Source organism: Schistocerca americana, chromosome X (assembly GCF_021461395.2).
Source record: "Schistocerca americana isolate TAMUIC-IGC-003095 chromosome X, iqSchAmer2.1, whole genome shotgun sequence".
Classification (NCBI taxonomy): Eukaryota; Metazoa; Arthropoda; class Insecta; order Orthoptera; family Acrididae; genus Schistocerca; species Schistocerca americana.
The window spans coordinates 854,107,000-854,127,852 of NC_060130.1; the positions used below are offsets into that span (position 1 = coordinate 854,107,000).

The window sequence follows — 20,853 nt, forward strand, 5'->3', positions numbered from 1 at the left end:
CCTGAAAGTAAATAAATGTGGCATATTGCGTGCACATAGGAAACGAAATCCACTACTGTACAGCTACACAATTGATGACAAATGCTGGCGATAGCTTCTGCAGTAATATATCTAGGCGTAACTATCCAGATCATAAGTGAAATTACCATATAAAACAGATATTGGGGAAAGCAGACATCAGTCTCAGATTCATCGGAAGAATCATAAGGAAATGTTCAAATGGTTCAAATGGCTCTGAGCACTATGGGACTTAACTGCTGAGGTCATCAGTCCCCTAGAACTTAGAACTACTTAAACCTAACCAACCTAAGGACATCACACACATCCATGCCCGAGGCAGGATTCGAACGTGCGACCGTAGCGGTCGCGCGGTTCCAGACTGCAGCGCCTAGAACCGCTCGGCCACTTCGGCCGGCTAAGGAAATTATAACTCATCCACGAAAGAAGTGGCTTATAACGCGCTTGTTCCCCAGATTCTTGAGTATTGTTCATCTATCTGGGATTCCTATGAGGTAGGACTGATAGAGCTGATAGAGAAGATCCAGCGAAGAGTGGTGCGTTTCGTCACGGGATCGTTTAGCTGGCGAGAGAGCGTTACGGAGCTGCTAAACAAACTCCACTAGCAGACGTTACAAGAGAGGCATTGTGCATCACGGAGAGATTTACTATTGAAATTTCGGGACAGCACTTTTTAGGAGGAGTCAGACAACATATTACTTCCCCCCACATACATATCGCGTATTGACCACGTGGAGAAAATTCGAAAAATTAGAGCCAATACAGAGGCTTACCTACAATCATTCTTCTCACGCACTATTCGCGAGTGGAACAGGTGGTACCGAAAGTACCCTCCGCTACACACCATTAGGTGGCTTGCGGAGTATGAGATAGATGTCGATATAGATGTGGAGGTGAAAAGACATACACGGCGAAGGAATACAGTGTCACAGTAACGCTGACCAACTAGTGCACCGCATTCAAAGATGTGGTTAGTAGTCGATGTAACATTATGCCTAGCAACACCATAACACCTGGACCAGTAAAAGATCATGTTTGACAGTGTTTCTGGGTGCATTACTTGTTACCACCTGTCGCCATATGAGGGTACAGCGCAGGTGCACGAGCTCTTGGAGCAAGAGTATGTATGTATGGGACCCTTATCAGTTGGGTCTGATTCAAGATACGGAGAAGGTTCAAAGAAGAGCGGCAAGATTCGTGACTGGTACATTTAGCCATCGCGAGAGCGTTACAAATCTCATAGAAAGTTTGAAGTGGGACACACTTGCAGATAGACGACGCGCTAAACGGAAGGGGCTGCTCACTAAATTCCAGAATCTGATCTTCGCCGAGGATAGAGAGCATATATTATTACCACCAACTTTCAAATCGCGCAATGATCACCTTTCAAAGATAAGGGAAATTAGAGCGCGCACTGAGGCGTTCAGACAGTCGTTTTTCCTTCGCGCGATCTGCGAGTGGAACAGAGGGGAGGAAATATGACTTTTGCGCGAATAGAGCCTTCCGCCACACACCGCTTGGTGGCTAGTGGAGTGTATATGTAGATGTAGATGTATTTCTTTCAGTTAGCTTATGTACTATACTGTAGCAATTCTTTGTGCGTATGGTCCAAGTTTCATCGAGCTATGTTACTGGGCAGTGACATACAAGAAAGTTACTTCCATCCTTAAGTTTTACATGCCAGTGTACAAGCTAGAACGGGGCAATGATGTTCAACCATCCTTGTATTTGCGTTAATAGTTTTAGGGAAACTGCGAAATATTTAAAGCTGGATGGGAGGACGGGGACTTGATTCCTGTGAGTAAGAATGTATAGGCGTCAGGCGTGGATCAGGGGTTCAGACCTGCGGGGTAAGGGCGGGGTGTATGAGGGGAAGGCGGGCTGTTCACTGTTTGTTATTGTCTATCCACCACCACCACCCCTCCTCTACCACCCCGCAAATATTACTAGTGGTCACCGATTCTTTAAATGTCATACAGATGCCAATGGTTCGAATAAAATAATAATAATAATAATAATGTTGCACAATCCGCTATATCTGAAATCTGATGTTTCGTAGTAATTTGGCATGTTCGTTTTCGACAAGCAAGAAAAGGTTATCGTAAACGAACATGCCAAATTACGTGGGACTTAAGGCATCAGAGAGGCCGAATGCTAGAACACAATACACTAGACATCAAAATTTTTGAGAAAAACTAAGTGTGGATCATTCACATTGCCTGATCAACGAGAAACAACTAGAAAAACTTGCCAGACTCAGTAACTTGAAAATCGAACTACAGAGGCTCTGGCGTAAACCAGTGAAAGTGGCCCCCGTGGGTTCTTGGCACACTGGGAGCAGTGTCAAAGGTTCTTAGAGGACACCTTAAAACCAGTGGAATTGATAAAACATCCATCGGCCAACTACAAAAAGCCGTTTTATTGGTTCTGAATGAGTTTATCTGCCGATTTATAACGCAGTACTAGATGCTTGGGAAGTGTCCAACTAGTGATAAAATACGAAATCCAGCATTGTATAAGTATTTGCTGCATTCTCAGAATGAACGATAGTAGGATGACCAAAAGGTTTCTCTACCTTGCCCTTTCAATAAAAGTGAAAAAAAATGGTTACCTGAAGCTGAAAAAGATCCTCAGGAAATAGGTATTATAAACAAAAGCCTACAGGAGAGAACTGCATTCAAGCTTTAACTGATAAGCGTTAGTTCAAAGCTAAACCAAATGCTACATGTAAGAAAACACAGACAGAAAAACGTAAGAGAAACCACACTGAGAAGATTAAGAGGTTTTGGGAGAAGAAGAAAGCAAGAATATCAGTTAAATAAGTCGAATCGCTCTCCGTAGCTGGACGAACGATGTAGAAAAAACAATAATAATAACAATTTGTTTTCGTCAATACTTAGTACATCGCTTTGGCGTAACATCCACAAAATTGCAATCCAGAGAAATACAGGATTTGTAAAGCATTCGTCGGAAAATTTGAGGATATGGTGCGTCATGCAATTACAGTAACTTAAGAACTATGAGAGTAACAAACTCTCATATCTCTGACAACGTCGTAATTTTCACAATATAAAATCGAAGTGTGTACTCTACATTATCAGTTTTCACGTAGGACTACGACTCCAAACACAGGCCTGACTACTAAGGCTACATGGCCGTGTAAATGAAGGCAGTGCTGTTTCTTCAGTCGTTTCTACCTACGTTCGGGAAGTCAGTTTTGCTATTACTTTTCTTTCTTAGTGGAGGTTGTATCCCCTTCTGTCTTCCCTTACTGAACTTCCTGTGACCTGTCAGTTCTACCTGTGGACCTAAGAACCGTGTTGGAGCAGCTGTTCATGGTATGTACAGTCAGCCTGCGAATGTGCGCATTTACGCGGCTACAATATTATCACTCTGTGTTAAATGTAGTTTATAGATTTCCTTGCCATTTTCGCACTACATTAGTCTTAGAAATTTAGCTGTGAATTGTGAAAATTGATGTATTTTAAAATATTAATGCTACTTCTGAAATGTTATTTGGTGGAGGGGTGGGAGATAATAACCCACTTGAGCCCTCCCACATTGGATCTACTGTTGCGAATGTGACATACACAAACCAAGCATTATAGGCGAATCACAGTTCCAAAAATCGTCGCTAATCTTTAGAAGATGAAAAATATTTCGAGAGACGAGTAAGATCTGTGTGTTACAGTGCGATGCCCTTTGTATGTCATGCAAAAAGCTAATTCGCTTAACAGTCAAGCCATCATATTTTCACTTCTCTCTGTTTTTCTTCAACCATTACAATAATTGTGTATTAAGTTTCTTCTAGTATCTTTTTTCCTCTGTGATGAGCTACTACCAAACAACAAAATCACTAAGTTGACGGTATTTTCCTCCTTTCTCTGCACATCCCTTGATTTTTGGTAGTTCGTGACACTGGACGTTCGACGGCAAACTAACAAAACGACAACTATTGGGGTAAGTAATTTAATTTTCCTTCAGTACTACGAAAGATATTTACAATGACAAATTTTTGTTTTATGACATGATCCACCTTAAAATTTATCCTTATTCAGTGGAGATCGCACTATCTCAATCCACCCGTTAGGCGTTGGCCCCTATTTCTTCCTTTTTCCTCTTTCTCCTAGTTAGAACCTGTAAAATAAATTCTTCAGTGTTAGAAGTGCGACTTCCCTTCCTGTAAGAGTTAATGTAGTCAGGATGGTGCTCAGTTTCATTAAGTCCCCTACTGACAAGATCAATAAACTTTCCTGTACTATTGCCTGTCAGTTGTGATTGAGTCGCATAATTCAAGCTCTACTCAAATATCACAGGTCATTCATCATTGGGGTCAAGAATCTTAGTAGAAACTTCTAGACGATGCAGGAAAACATATCCAGACAGTGTTTTATTTTACAGGATAATTGCCAGAGCATTAAGAAGTTTCTTAGGAAAAATAGTAAGTCCAGGGGAAAAACCTGAACTTTCAAGAGTGACACGGTTGTTCCGAATTGCATTAATTATTGCTATAGACCATGATACTCCCGAAAACACAAGTTCAGTTAACAATCGACCGTTTAAACGGGATGAGCCCGCATGCATTACCATTCTGGTGCCTTTCTAAGAATCGGAGAGCTGAACGAATTCAAGCGGCAAGGGGGTTGCTCACCACGGATAGTTATGAGAAACAATACAAAATTATTACTGAAATTGTGGCTAAGTTATTTAAATGGACTTTCACCAGGCTTAAAAGTTAGTAATGAAAGAATCACGTCTATCGACATGGGGTTACGTTAAACTATCCTAACGACTATACTCTAATTCAGCCTCACACGTGGCCTGATGAAACACGTGGCCTGATCTGGCACTTGGTGAAATTCAGACACTTCAATATGTCTGGCGGATCACTAGACTACGAGCTGTGGGTGAAAACAGTGGTCAATATTCTAGAATGAATTTCACTCTCCAGTGGAATGTGCACTGTTATGTAACTTCGCGGTAGATTAAAGCTGTGTGCCAGACCGGGACTCAAAGGCAGGACTTGTTCATTGACGGGCAGTACACCTACTGACTGAGATATCCAAGCAGGACTCACGACTCGCCCTCACAGCTTTAATGCTATCAGTATCTTTCCCCTACTTTCCAAAGTTGACACGAGTTTTGGAAATATTCTTCCATTCTGTGGCTATGTCATTTGTACACAATATCCGCCCTTCCGTCTTTGAAGTTGGAAAGGTAGGATAGCTCATGTGGTAGTGCCATTCCCGGTGAAACACAAGGGCCTCTTGGTTCGAGTCCCGGTCCGGCACATAGTTTTAATCTACCAAGAAATTTCAGTAGTAAATATGTTTCACTCCATAGGACTATATAGAGAGACAGAAAAATTTGCTGAAAGGGCAATGTCATCCACGTATTATGTCCAGAACAGACTTCAACCCGCCCGCCTGGAAACCAACATTGTTGTGGAAGTATACAACACCTTCCATCCTATAGCAACGTTTTTTTCGCTGTACTATGGTTCGTTATTCTCTGTTGTGAAACTACGCCGCCTCAAACTGACCTACAGGGTGATTTCGTGATGATGTTAAAAACTTTCAGAGAAGACGGAGAAAGGTAAACGTATCAATTAGAGGTAAGGGACCATGGTTCGGAAACGACCTAGTCGAAAGATTTAAACGAAAATTGTTCTGATACTTCTGACAGTGGAATACATATACCGGTACTGTTGTTGCTAAGATTGAAGGGTAGGTAGCTTCCAGAGGAGGTAGTATTGACCAAAATAAGAAAGAAATACCTAGTAAACATGGGCTCTAAACTGCCTACGTTAAGAGCTACGAGCACTAATTTATTTTCGCTTTTACGACACACATCTCTTCTAATGAACAAGTGCCCATAGCTCTTAAAGTATGCGTTTTAGAGCCCATATTTACTGGACTTTTTTCTTGTTTTGGTCCATACTACCACTTTTGAACGCTTCATACTCTACAATCTTACCGGTACATATATTCCACAGTCATGGGTATCAGATGGGTTTTCGTTTGTCACTTTCGACTCAGTCGTTTCTGGACCAGGTGCCTTACCTCAAACTCATACGCCGCGCGGTGTAGGCGCTGCAGTCATGGACTGTGCGGCTGGTCCCGGCGGAGGTTCGAGTCCTCCCTCGGGCATGGGTGTGTGTGTTTGGCCTTAGGATAGTTTAGGTTAAGTAGTGTGTAAGGTTAGGGACTGATGATCATAGCAGTTAAGTCCCATAAGATTTCACACACATTCAAACTCATGCGTTTACCCTGCTCCATGATCCCTGAAAGTTTGTAACTTCATATTGGAGCCAGCCTGTATATGTGAACACGCCATTTCGAAGGCTACACTATGTGATCAAAAGTATCCAGACATCTGGCTCAAAATGACTTACAAGCTCGAGGCGCCCTCCATCGGTAATGCTGCAATTCAGTTTGGTGTTGGCCCATCCTTGCCCGCATCTCGTGGTCGTGCGGTAGCGTTCTCGCTTCCCACGCCCGGGTTCCCGGGTTCGATTCCCGGCGGGGTCAGAGATTTTCTCTGCCTCGTGATGGCTGGGTGTTGTGTGATGTCCTTAGGTTAGTTAGGTTTAATTAGTTCTAAGTTCTAGGCGACTGATGACCTCAGCAGTTGAGTCGCATAGTGCTCAGAGCCATTTGATCCATTTGTCGCCGGTCTCTGTCAGTCAACATACTATGTCGGCCTGTACGCTTTTGTGTTGTACGCGTCCCTTCGCATTTCCACTTCACTATCCCATAGGAAACAGTGGACGTAGGGATGGAGTGTGGAAATGTATGACACAAGTGACACACAATTACCTGACCACGTTCGAAGTCCGTGAGTTCCGCGGAACGCCCCATTCTACTCTCTCACAATGTCTAATGACTATTAGGTCGCTGATATGGAGTACCTGGCAGTAGGTGTCAGCACAATGCACCTACTGTGTTTTTGGGATGTCCAGATACTTTTGATCACATAGTGTATAAAATGACCTCTAAGCTTCCATGTGCTCGTCATGTGAATAGGGAACTGTTCGAGATTCTCTCGGGAGTGGCAACCGGCGATGACTGTTCGTCAGAAATGAGGTGTCATCCATCAGCGACGGCTCCATCGAGTTTAAGCGCGACCCTCATTCAGAACGCGACGCGTCCCCCCGGCCTTGGGGATCAGCAGGTGTCGGGAAAGCGCGCTGCTGGGGAACACGCCCCATGAGGACGCGGCCGAGTGGTTTTGCAATGTTTAGCCGTGGTGGGGACGGCGGCGCCAGCGCCGGGCCAGTGCGCTGCCAGCCACCAGCCGCCACGCACGCCGCAAGAGTGAGTACGCTGCCGGCTGCTGTTCTTCCGCTCTGCTCAGTGGATGTCAACAACACTACCTGTGACTGCCGTGCACTTCCAGATGAAATGCTTGTCAATAACGGTGGCCCACTGCTTACGGGGAGAAACTTGTAGCTGGGAGGAGTAGTGTTTAAATCTGCGATTTAATTTTTCAATCGATTCCTTAAGTAATTTCGAACGATTATTTTTATGATGCCTATATTAATGCGGTAGCCAACTACCTTCACTGTTATAGCATAACGCAGGCAGTGTTGAAACTGTAACGAATCTGACCTCGACGGAGAGTTAAATTCTAATTGTCATCATGCATATGTAAAATAGTGCGGAAAATACTGACATTTCTTCATAGAACAACTTTTCTTCACAAGGGAAAAGGTCACGTAATTGCTCATAGTTTCCACATTCTCTGCCTTTTTGGCCACATACAGGAACAGTGAATACAGTTAGGGTAAGCGCGGAAGAAGAGAAGAGAAACGTTTGTGTACTTTGGCACACAAAGTAAACAATAATGACAGATTTTCTAGGAGAATGCTGAGATTTTATTTATAAGTTTCTTTTCCATGACTCTTTTCACGTTGACTATGCCGGACAAGCTTCTTATATTCGCAGTCTAACCCATGAATGTGTAATAGGTAAATAAGGAAAGATCAAACTTTAGCGGCCTGCCGACAACGATATAGGAAACGAGGCATGAGTACGTATTGAACGAGGATGTCCCTGTCCCGCGTGAGTCCTGTGCTTGCTAAAAATTTCCCTAGTAATTAATGTCTGCGTTATCGCATTTTTGAAAACAGATCGAGAAGTTTGGACTCGTAATGACAGTAATCGAGATATAACTGTTTCAGCCCAAAATATTAGGGGACGCCGGTTTGAACATGTTATCATTGTTGTTCTTACCGTCGCCGTCATGTACTGTTCGGAGACTGGTTTGATAAAACTCTCCGGACTAGTCTATCTTGTAAAGCCTCTTCCTTTCTGCATAGCTGTAACCTACATCCATGTCAACCTGCTTTCTGCATTCAAACCTTAAACAACCTCTGAAACTGTTACCACCGCCCGTTGTGACCGAGTGGTTCTAGGCGCTTCAGTCCGGAACCGCGCTGCTGCTACGGTCGCAGGTTCGAATCCTGCCTTGGACATGGATGTGTGTGATGTCCTTAGGTTGGTTAGGTTTAAGTAGTTCTACGTTCTAGGGGACTGATGACCTCAGACGTTAAGTCCCATAGTGCTGAGAGCCATTTGAACTGTTGCCCCTGGCAATTCCCCCCGATTACTATACTGGTTCCTCGGGATGTTTCCCATCAACCAATCCCTTCTTTTGATAAAGCTGGACCATACATATTTCTCTCCACTTCGATTCAGTACTTCTTTAGTTACCTGATCTATCGATTTAGTCTTCAGCAGGCATCTGTGTCAAACGTTTCTGTTCTCGAACATAATCTAAAGTATACTTTCATATTTTTATTTAAGCTGTGTTAGGTAAATACGTATGACAGGTGTTAGTATATCATAAACAATTTTTACAGAAAAAAATTTAGATGCCTTCTGTTCGTCTTAACATATGTTAGTATATTTTTCAGCCACGCGAAAAAGGTACGATCCAGATCAGATGCCAACAACTCTTGTCACACTTGCCCAAATTTAATTCTACCCATTAACTAAAAAATAATCTAATTCCAGTGACTATGGTAACATCAAACGCCTCAAACGTTTCAAAGCAAAGATATGATTACGGAGTCTGTAGTGACGAGTTTGTAGAGGAATAAACGATTTGGGTTTTAGTTGTAGCAGAGATGTTATGCTCCTGTTAGTTCCGACACTGTGACCAGCTGCGCTGTGGCATGTTTTCTTAGCTGTCATCAAGGTGACAGCCAGCGTCTGCAAGATATACCGCGATACGTTTAAGCACCCGTCGATTAAGGTGCTCGCATTTCCTATAACCGGTAACTAATGGGTTGGTTTTCTTAATACACCTTAATCGGTTGTCCCTAGTACCGTTCTTGATTGATGATATAAACACTACGCTATAGTTTCTATAAATGCAGGTTTGGCAGTTGGATTTCTGCTTTCACAATTGATATTTGCAATATGGCAACACAATCCCACATTTGAGTTGGATTTCTGCTTTCACAATTGATATTTGCAATATGGCAACACAATTCCACATTTGAGTTGTAACTGGGGTATTAATTGCTAATTCCTTTTTAACGCGTTGATTAATGTAGAGAAACCGATTTTGTGTGTCGTGAAGGAAAACAGGCGTTCACCTGATCTGGAAATTATTCATTTTGATTACTTAATTGAAGAGACGAAAGTTGATGGGTAGAGACAAACAAATGTTAATTTTTATTGAATTAGAACTGCCAAGTTGATTTGTGACACACTCATGTTCTGTACTGCTGGTTAATCTGTAAGTCGATATACTAATGTCTTCATTATAGAGGCTAAGATACTTATAGATAGTCAAGGGATTCTGGCAAAAAATTAGCTAACTCTTTGCACAGAAAGGTTTTCTTTTATCCTTTGGAAGTTTTGAAGACATTCTAAGTCTGCAAAATGTTTGGCTGCAATTCTCTTCCATCACTGACAACTTTTTTATCCCACAAAGCGCGTGATGTAGGTGGGTATAATAAAATCCTTTCAGATATCCACAAGGAAATAGTGTTCTCCATTCCTTAAAAATGTTATGAAGGCACTGCGAACATTACTTTATCATTCTGACAAAATGGGGACAGCTGATTTAGAACAGCTAGCAAATTCGATTAAGGTTTAAATGGCTCTGAGCACTATGGGACTTAACATCTTAGGTCATCAGTCCCCTAGAACTTAGAACTACTTAAACCTAACTAACCTAAGGACATCACACACATCCATGCCTGAGGCAAGATTCGAACCTGCGACCGTAGCAGTCGAGTGGTTCCGGACTGAAGCGCCTAGAACCGCTCGGCCACCGCGGCCGGCTTCGATTAAGGGCTAATATGTAAACACGATAGCGAAAAACTGTTCTTAAAATTGTTTTCGTCTTCCGGTAGTTACGTAGCATCTAATTACGTGGGCTGAGTCTGCTAGAATTGTTTAGACTTTAGTGACGCGGCAATTTTTCCAGTAACATTCAGTAGGAGTAATACCAGACCGGACAGCCTTGCGTGTTACAGCGCCACTTCCGGGATGAAGTGCGCCGGCCCCGGATGGAATCCGCCTGGCGGTTTAACGACGAAGGTCGGCGTGCTCGCCAGCCTGGATGTGGTTTTTAGGCTGTTTCCCACGTCCTGCTATGTGAATACCGGGTTGTTACCCAAGTTAAGCCTCAGCAGCACACGCACACATACACACACACACACACACACACACACACACACACACACACACACACACACACACACACACAAGAGATCCCGCTTGGTTTTACGCAGAAACGAAACTGAGGGTTTGCCTTGGCTGATATAGAGGTAACAAGGCCAAAACAAGCAGAGAGAAATCTGTGGGCAAAGAAGTGTCTGATGCAGGGAAATAAATTCACCCATGTTCTGTTACTTAAGCAGCTGGATTCCGATGATTTTCATAATTACCTAAGAATGGATGAATCACGCATTTAGGAGCTGCTGAACGTCATCAATTCTTAACAAACAAGAGTAGTCCTGAGAGTGTATAAGATGCGACAAGAGACTGTTAGCTACATGATGATTTCTAACCACTAGCAGAAGAAAGAGGACCTCAAATTCAGTGCTGTTACATCCCAACAATTGTTAACTGAAATGATTCCCGAAACCTGCAACATGATTTACAGTTGACTGAGGAGATACATCATGGTTAAGCAAAATTCATGAAACAACTTTACTAATTTATGTATGTAGCATAAAAGATGACCTGTAAGTTTAAGAAATTCATTTCAAATTAGAAGAAGAAAGATTGCACATGAATGTGTCCACATCATCTAACAAATGCAACAGATATTGTAGTAATGAAGTCTTGGAAATAAAAACTAAAACCAAAAATACAGGTCGACGGATTTTTATTCTCTCTGTACCACACGAAACTATCATGGATATGTGTAAAAAATGAAAATAGTTCTCCATTTCGTGCATCTATATTACTACACTCCTCGTAAGTGTCCCACAAACATCTGCAGTCTTTATATTTCTGCGGAAACTAACCTAAAAATTTCCTACGTCTCACACTGTCTCTTGTATACTACAACAGCATTGAGTCCCACACACAGTGACAAACTTTAGACGGGTGGTTGGCACGATTTGCTGGATGGAGTGGCGATCAAAACGCCTACGCACATACAATTTGTTGGTCGATGCGTGTGTAGGGCCCTTTAAAGTAAACATGCCAAATCAGTTAATAGCAATGCCGACCCTGCGTCGATGCGGGACGAAGGCACTAGAAAATGAACATTAAGTAGGAATAATAATGCGAGAATTCCTGGATAATCAATGGAAATTTTTGAATTTGAATCAGAATCAAATAACTCTTCACCTCTGACTGGACTGGCTAAAAGGCCAAACTGATTGAACAATTTTAGGAAATTCACAGTGTTTGCAAAATCCGGAAGACGATCCGCTGTCCTCTTTGGTGCCTTAAAGTCGTAGGCCCTCTGACGGATGGGGAGGGTGAGGAAGACAAAGATTAGCGTTCTATATAAATGGAGCACAAGCTCTTATTCGTAAAGATGGAGAAAGAAATCGGCATTGCCGGCATTCGCCTTAAGTGATTTAGGGAAATTACGTGAAACCTAGATCTGGATGACCAGGCGGTGATTTGATCCATCCAAGTTCCAGACAGTCCAGTGCCTTAATACTGCGCCTCGTCGCTCAGGCGGTGTGGGGGTGGTAGGTGGGAGGGAGGGGGGGCGGAGGAGAGAGAGAGAGAGAGAGAGAGAGAGAGAGAGAGAGAGAGTGTATGTGTGTGTTTCGTGCGTTTTCCGTGGTCGGCGGTGTAGTTATGATTACCCATTTCGGATTTTAATGGGCGCGTTTCACGGCTTCGTCGCTGCGCACTTAATTGTTTCACGGAAGCCTGTGTTAGATGGTGACGGTATTAGCTTGCTGGAGGAGGTGTTCACGTAAGAGGCGGAATTAGTCAGGTTTCATTCTAGCTAATAAATAGATTTTGTATCCGTGAAAAATTGAAATGTTTTTGCTGTAACTCTCTTGACTAACTTTACCTGTTACCCTGTTTTGTCTTGGATATTCCTGAGAAAGCTGCATAGAACCAGTGGTGCATTGACTGTTGTAGGTGTAAGTTTTTCAGTCAAGCGATCGTACTGTGGCATTATTCTGAGATTGTCGCACTACATTTACATTGATGGGGAACGGTGACTCTCTTAATGTTATTTAACGGGTAAAAGCTAGATTGGCGGCTTTATTAATACTATTTCAAAAGTGTAGCTCTACCTATAGTTGATACGGCGTCGTTGATAAGCATTTCCATGGTAACCAAGTATGTAATACGTCACATAACGTCTCGCGCATAGCACGTCGCTAGTAACGCGACGTCACTTCATTGGGGAGTAAGAGATAAAGAAATATTTCAATGTCAGTACTTGCCATCAGTGATCAGAATTTCTACTCTTTCCTTATTTAGGATTTGGCACACTGTCGACGCCAATTGAGCTTATTATAGAGGGTGGAAATGATTTTATCATTATGTTCATCTATCGAAATGTTACACATGTTATCGAAGATAGGTGTACACAATTCACTTGCAGACCTCTGGTCCTGCATTCGTACATTTAAGTTTGGAGTGCGTAGTACGAGAGGACACACTGCCCTCCCCTTATTTCCACTCCACAATTAGACAGAACACAGCTTGGTATGCTCCATAAAGATGCCTTATTCCATATTACTTTACAAAGTGCGGACGGTGATATTCAGTAATACTTTACAAGGTGCCGCGAGCTACGGCCCTTTGCTGGTCGAGACATATGTGCGCCCACTGTAGTGTCTCCAGGCTAAGTGAGGCATCAGCTGTCAGCGGCCGCTCGGCAGTAACTGCGTGCACAAAGGACTTGTGAAGTCCAATACCGCACGCGCACGCACAGAGTTACGATATTTCCCGCCAGGGAGCAGAATATACTGGACAGACTGACCTATCCAGTTTGCAAAATGGCTCTTGGAGTGGCAACTGACTTACAGTATTCAACGTAGTCCCACTCTAAAATGAGGCTTCATATTTTACAACATGAACATAAATATAACAAGCAACAAAATTAAAACGTAAATTCCAAACAAGGAAGATAATAAAGATAAAACTAGATACAATATCAGGGCATATAAAAATGAAATGCACAAATATTTAGAATACACAAAACCAACAAAATGTTACTATCACATTGCATATGCAACATAAAGGGTACTAACATGTAAGACAAAAAAAAATATTGCCCCACTGCTTAAGACACATGTAAGGCACTGACATTTAAGACACAAAAAGCAAGAAAAATATTACTGCATGCAGTATGACTGTTAAGAAATTAATACTGATAGCAGTCAGTCAATTCGCAGAAAAATATTTACAGTATCTCAAGCTAATACACTGCTGGCCATTAAAATTGCTACACCACGAAGATGACGTGCTACAGACGTGAAATTTAAACGACAGGAAGAAGATGCTGTGATATGCAAGTGATTAGCTTTTCAGAGCATTCACACAAGGTTGGCGCCGGTAGCGACACCTACAACGTGCTGACATGAGGAAAGTTTCCAACCGATTTCTCATACACAAACAGCAGTTGACCGGCGTTGCCTGGTGAAACGTTGTTGTGATGCTTCATGTAAGGAGAAGAAATGCGTACCATCACGTTTCCGACTTTGATAAAGGTCGGATTGTAGCCAATCGCAATTGCGGTTTATCGTATCGCGACATTGCTGCTCGCGTTGTTCGAGATCCAATGACTGCTAGCAGAATATGGAATCGGTGGGTTCTGGAGGGTAATACGGAATGCCGTGCTGGATCCCAGCGGCCTCGTATCACTAGCAGTCGAGATGACTGGCATCTTATCGGCATGGCTGTAACGGATTGTGCAGCCACGTCTCGATCCCTGAGTCAACAGATGGGGACGTTTGCCAGACAACAACCATCTGCACGAACAGTTCAAAATGGTTCAAATGGCTCTGAGCACTATGCGACTTAACTTCTGAGGTCATCAGTCGTCTAGAACTTAGAACTAATTAAATCTAACTAATCTAACGACATCACACACATCCATGCCCGAGGCAGGATTCGAACCCGCGACCGTAGCGGTCACGCGGTTCCAGACTAAAGCGCCCAGAACCGCAAGGCCACACCGGCCGGCACGAACAGTTCGACGACGTTTGCAGCAGCACGGACTATCATCTCGGAGACCATGGCTGCGGTTACCCTTGACGCTGCATCACAGACATTAGCGCCTGCGATGGTGTATTCAACGACGAACCTGGGTGCACGAATGGCGAAACTTCATTTTTTCGGATGAATCCACGTTATGTTTACAGCATCATGATTCTCGCATCCGTGTTGGGCGATATCGCGGTGAACGCACATTGGAAGCATGTATTTGTCATCGCCATACTGCCGTATCACCCGGCGTGATGGTATGGGGTGCCATTGGTTACACGTCTCGGTCACCTCTTGTTCGCATTTACGGCACTTTGAACAGTGGACGTTACATTTCAGATGTGTTACGACCCGTGGCTCTACCCTTCATTCGATCCCTGCGAAACCCTACATTTTAGCAGGATAATGCACGACCGCATGTTGCAGGTCCTGTACGGGCCTTTCTGGATACAGAAAATGTTCGACTGCTGCCCTGGCCAGCATATTCTCCAGATCTCTCACCAATTGAAAACGTCTGGTCAACGGTGGCTCGTCACAAAACGTCAGTCACTACTCTTCATGAACTGAGGTATCGTGTTGAAGGTGCATGAGCAGCTGTACCTGTACGCGCCACCCAAGCTCTGTTTGACTCAATGCCCAGGCACATCAAGGCCGTTATTACGGCCAGAGGTGGTTGTTCTGGGTACTGATTTCTCAGGATCTGTACACCGAAATAGCGTGAAAATGTAATCACATGTCAGTTCTAGTATAATATATTTGTCCAATGAACACCCGTTTATCATCTGCATTTCTTCTTGGTGTAGCAATTTTAATGGCCAGTAGTGTATTTTGTGCTATGATTTGTTGCTTTAATAGCAATTTAGTATTGGGCTTTCCTTGTTTACCACCATACAAATGAAAGGGTATATCACTGATTCACTGATTAAGCAGGCGGTACAATTTTACTAACAGACCTTCTTAATCTGCCAGTAGCATATTTCAGCTTCATCACACGATCACCCTTATCACTGATAGGAAAGAATTGATTGCTGAGTCCCAGCCTCACAGCGAGACGCAAATCATCTACCTCGACTAGAACGAGATTGTCGATCTGGAGCTGCCATGTTCCTTCTGATGTCCAAAACTGCGATGCTGCAGCTGATGCAGGATCTCACTGGGCCACCTCTCCCAAAGACTGATGCAACTGTTCTACAATTTGACACCAGTGCCACTCGGTGGCGGGAATCTCAGGGATCGAGGGTTCAGAATGGGCACAAAGGGATTGAAAATGTGTAAATGCCCAGGAGTGAGAGTATAGATAGAGAATCTGTGAGAGCACAGTATGACCTTGAATTAGACGTGTTTCTGGGTTAACACTGTAGTCAGTTCTTCAAATGTAAGTACTATATTGGCAATGACATGTTTGAGTGACTTCATAATTTGACTCCTGACAGTCCACCAAAGTGAGGGAAACGATGTGGAATAAAATTCCAATTGATACCCTTCGAGGTCGGTAAGGTCACCATACTTTCAACTGTAGCATCATCACAGAGAAAACGTTTCAGTTCATTGTGTGCATCTGGAAACGTAGTACCATTATCACTATACATGTGAGGTTTTCATCTTCTCGCTATGAATCTCCTGGGGAGGGCAACCAGAATTGACCGATTACCATGTCAGTAATTCGAGGTGGCTGGGTTTGGTTGCCATGCAAATAAATAAAGCAATACAGGCGTTGATAGTAACCTTATTAAGTTTTCCGCCGTGCTTTACAGCAACAGGGCCTGCATAATTCACTCCACAGTGCTGGTAAGGAAGAGACTGGTTTCCTCTAGATGCTGCTAGTCGACCCATAAGTTGAACTGCAGTCTGGGACTTAAACCTAAAGCATTTCAAACATTTCACCTAAAACGTTTGGCTGTGTTTCGCCCGGTGGGAATCCAAAATCTCCTATGCAACGTAGACGGTGAAAGCTGTGATCCACCGTGCAGCAGATTTTCATGTTCATACACGATGAGAATTTTTTCAGATGATGCGTAGGTGGTAAGATAATAGGATGTCACTCACCATACGGTACGTTAGCGTTCATTAACTTCCCTCCCAGTAGAAAAATACCTTCTGCGTCAACAGACTGGTAGCAAATCTCTTATTTTGCTGTTATGTGGAATAGAAGCATTGGCCTTTAACAAAGCTGTTGCAATGAATTTCAGTACTCGCTGGTGGAAGGCGGTATTTTATATTTAAGAATGTAAGTAAAAAAAAAAAAAATATTTTCATAAGTTAAACATTAGTTTATAGTGTTCGTATCATTCTCGGCTTAGAAGGCTGTATATCAGTTATCAGCATGTTTTTATTCTATAATACTGACCTGCCTGTAGGAACTGAAGACAGAAACTTGGAGTAAGTTGTTGAGGCCGCTAACGGCATCATGTGTGGCGGCTCTCGTCGCGACTTAGCCGTTTTGCACACTGGTGGTGAAAGTAATATTTATAATATTCTAATGGCAACTGGAGAAGAGAGGGGTGCTAACTGTTCCCTATCACGAGTTTTTGCCAGTACCGTCCATTAAATTTCAAATTTCAAATTTCTCGCCGGCCGAAGTGGCCGTGCGGTTAAAGGCGCTGCAGTCTGGAACCGCAAGACCGCTACGGTCGCAGGTTCGAATCCTGCCTCGGGCATGGATGTTTGTGATGTCCTTAGGTTCGTTAGGTTTAACTAGTTCTAAGTTCTAGGGGACTAATGACCTCAGCAGTTGAGTCCCATAGTGCTCAGAGCCATTTTCAAATTTCTCCTCACGGTCTAGTGGAGTTAGAGAATGTAACGCTGTTGGCGGCTATTCGTTCGTTGGATGAGGACGCTAAGCTCTACGGCCCCTTGCCGTTATATGCTGGCTCCGTGTTCCACCCTCCCCCTTCTATCATCAGGTACTATGACACCAAAATCTCACATACTTTCATCATATTCAGCTGCACTTACCTGGTATACCCACAAACAATTGTCATACTTAAGGAGGATTGGTGTCATTGTGTGCGAAGAAACAAGGGATTTCCAATTAGACGATTGAATCCAACCCTCGTGGTCTTCTAGCCCACAATGGCACGTGTCTTCGCCTAACGGAGAGTTAATATAGTGTCTGGAATAAAAATCCTGCGGTTTATTGTGGTGTCCTTTGACTTTCTCATGCTTTCGTTGCTGCTAAAGCGACTTGTATTGGTAGGACCACATTGTCACTTCTTCATACCCGTGAGAGCTTCCGTCATTTTTCTTGCTCTCTTCCCGTCTATGTACGCGCGTAATCCTGTCATTCGTGCACGAATACGGACGTGTCCCTATATATGTCAGATTTTTTGATGACTATAACGTTTGTACACTGTCCTCGGAATGCGTGCGTGACAGTTTCCTAAACAGTTTCGCTAAGTGGGCATTGCTGCTACACGCTTTGTTACGGCAGAAGACCATCACAATAGTGTTTTGAAACGCATCCGCGTTCTCCCATACATGATGTAGAGTAGTTCAAAGCGCAGTGGTGGACGCTGTTACACTTATCACAACCTTGAAACGTGCCCATTGTCTTGTTTAAACTCCATCAGTCTTAGAAAAAAAATCAAGAGGCGTAGTTACCTAAAGAAGCAGCAGCGATGTGGCCGTCATTGCTGGATAAAGGCCTTCTCTAGCTTCTTCCACACATTACTAACCACTAACTTCTGTTGTCTAGTGCACCTTCCATCATGTTTTCGTCTCGGTCTTCTTCTGGAATCCAGTAACACACTTCCTTGGGCCACCCACTATACATTCGTCTATCTACATGCCCAACCGACCATTTTATTTTCATTACACTCCGAATTCAGTCTTCCACAGTAGTCCGTTCCCTGATCCATTTGATTTTCTCTCTCAGTATTCCCCAACATACTTCCATCAGGCGCTGAGCAGTCTTCAGTTTTTGAATAGTTTTCGCATTTAAAGTTCGTCTCACAGCCGTAAGTCACTTAAGGGTCTGTGGTCCTTACCAGATAGTCCAGAAACGTAGTTCTCAACAACCTACCTAATGTCTCGAAAACACTCCAGCCCGCTTGCACTCTTTTGCTTATAACTTTTTTAAAAAAATGTGTGTAGCCAAGGGTCCTCTTTACCTGCCCTAAATACAAAAACCCGTCATCTAGTTAATATTTCATTGTTCGTTTGTACTACTTTTTTCGATTTGTTGGATACTGTTGTGGACTGGCAAGACAGCCAATCCACTATAACAGGTAGCCGAAAGGCACGCGTTTAAGCTCACGCAGGATGGCGTGAGGTCTGGAACAGGACAAGGTCTTCATAGTAGCAAAAATAGTACGTAGCTTCTGGAATACTTAACTTTAATCCATAATTGGTGAACATCGGTCTGACGGTACATGCATCACAAGATAAATAGCAATTGATAATGGCGCCTTGCTAGGTCGTAGCAAATGACGTAGCTGAAGGCTATGCTAACTATCGTCTCGGCAAATGAGAGCGTATTTTGTCAGTGAACCATCGCTAGCAAAGTCGGCTGTACAACTGGGGCGACTGCTAGGAAGTCTCTCTAGACCTGCCGTGTGGCGGCGCTCGGTCTGCAATCACTGACAGTGGCGACACGCGGGTCCGACGTATACTAACGGACCGCGGCCGATTTAAAGGCTACCACCTAGCAAGTGTGGTGTCTGGCGGTGACACCACAGATACTATGTAATTTTTTCTAATTTACTTTCAGGCAGACGTTACAATTTGCTAGTGCTTCGTGCGCCATCTCAGATGGTGATATGTAGTTTGTTGCCGCCATACGTTTCTGTTCAGCGTTCTTCACATTCTCATTGATTTCTACTGTTTCCGTTTTCATAGTTTCGTTTTATCTTCGTACATCCTCTCTCAATCATTTGCCAATGTGCCTGTTGAACTCGGTAGATTTTATCACGTTTGTATTACCATTGCCTTAAAACTTTTGTTTTCTCTTCAATAAGTTATATCTCGTGTTATATTTAACAATTTTTCTTAAACTCTTTTCGAGCTTATTCTCATAAGTAACTGTTAAATAATTGCCAATTGTATTAAGTCTATGTTTTTGATTCTGCTGGTGATAATTTTCGTTTGTGTAAAAAGCTGACTTATACATGAGTATACACGACCAGTAATAGTGGGTTCGAGGTTTTTCGTCTACAGGATGAGTAATAGTGATAAGGAAATATTATCCAAATCAAAATGCTTTGACCAACAACATCCATTCTGCCATTAATGTCCGAAGGAAGTCGTTTTTTCTCTCGGTTATTGTTTACATTTTACACCAAAATCAACCTGTTCGCTGAACCAGAGAATGGGAATAATCACAAGGGACTAAAAAGTTTCTCACGCGAGAACGAGTATTCATACCCTCACAATGAAACCATTCCATCGATACATCTTAATTAACATAGGCGCTGTCATCTTTACGCCACAGTACGGAATCCCACTCAAGGTAACGTTTGCTAAATTCAAAAGCTGCGACATTGTCGCGAATAAAACAGTGACCCGTATATACAATAAGTTTCCTTTAATTTACGTCTATGGTCACAAACTTTTTGCTAACAGATTACAGGTTTCGCTAATGACTATCATCAGATCTGTTTCATAAAAATAAAGTTCTAATGTACTGCAGCCATAGTGGCATCGCCAAATGTTAAATGCAAAATCAGCACCAGCATCGTCAGATATATATAAATAACATCATATGCACGAGTCATGTTGTCAGTAGAACTCAACTACACTAACTTCCTAGACAAGCACCTGGCAGCCTACAGGCTCTTGGCTACTGACAGTCACTTAGCTCACATCCGTTTCTCAGACACTCATCTCTCAGATCAGTGGCATCTTACAATCCGTCCGTTGTTCTCAGAGGTACCTTTCGTAAACTCCTGATACACACACTGTAACATAAGTGAACAGCTAACCCACTATGATGCTACGAAGGTACTTTTACCCATGACCTGAAAATCAGTATTATCTGTTTCTGGAACTCGGATAAAATTCCGCAGTTTATTCATGATAGCAAAAAGTGATATGTATGTGCGTGGCATACACAACTACCTCTAGCAGAGGCTTCGTGTCAAGTTTTCGAGAGGGAAGTAAGTATTTCTTCAAAGTAAAATTGAAACTATGTCGATGAACTTGAATGTGTGACTGATTTAGAGAAAAATGGTATGTGTCAGCT

The 20,853-nt window shown here is 43.0% G+C and overlaps 1 protein-coding gene across 1 annotated transcript in view; it reads left to right on the top strand.

The window, feature by feature from the left end:
* Positions 1-7,275: 7,275 nt before the first annotated feature.
* The window catches only part of LOC124555336 (organic cation transporter protein-like), a 342,235-nt gene continuing 328,657 nt past the window's right edge, over positions 7,276-20,853 (top strand). Inside the window, exon 1 of the mRNA XM_047129216.1 lies at positions 7,276-7,334. Coding sequence (XP_046985172.1) covers position 7,334 — 1 coding nt within the window. The 5' untranslated portion in view covers positions 7,276-7,333. The remainder of the gene's footprint in view (positions 7,335-20,853) is intronic.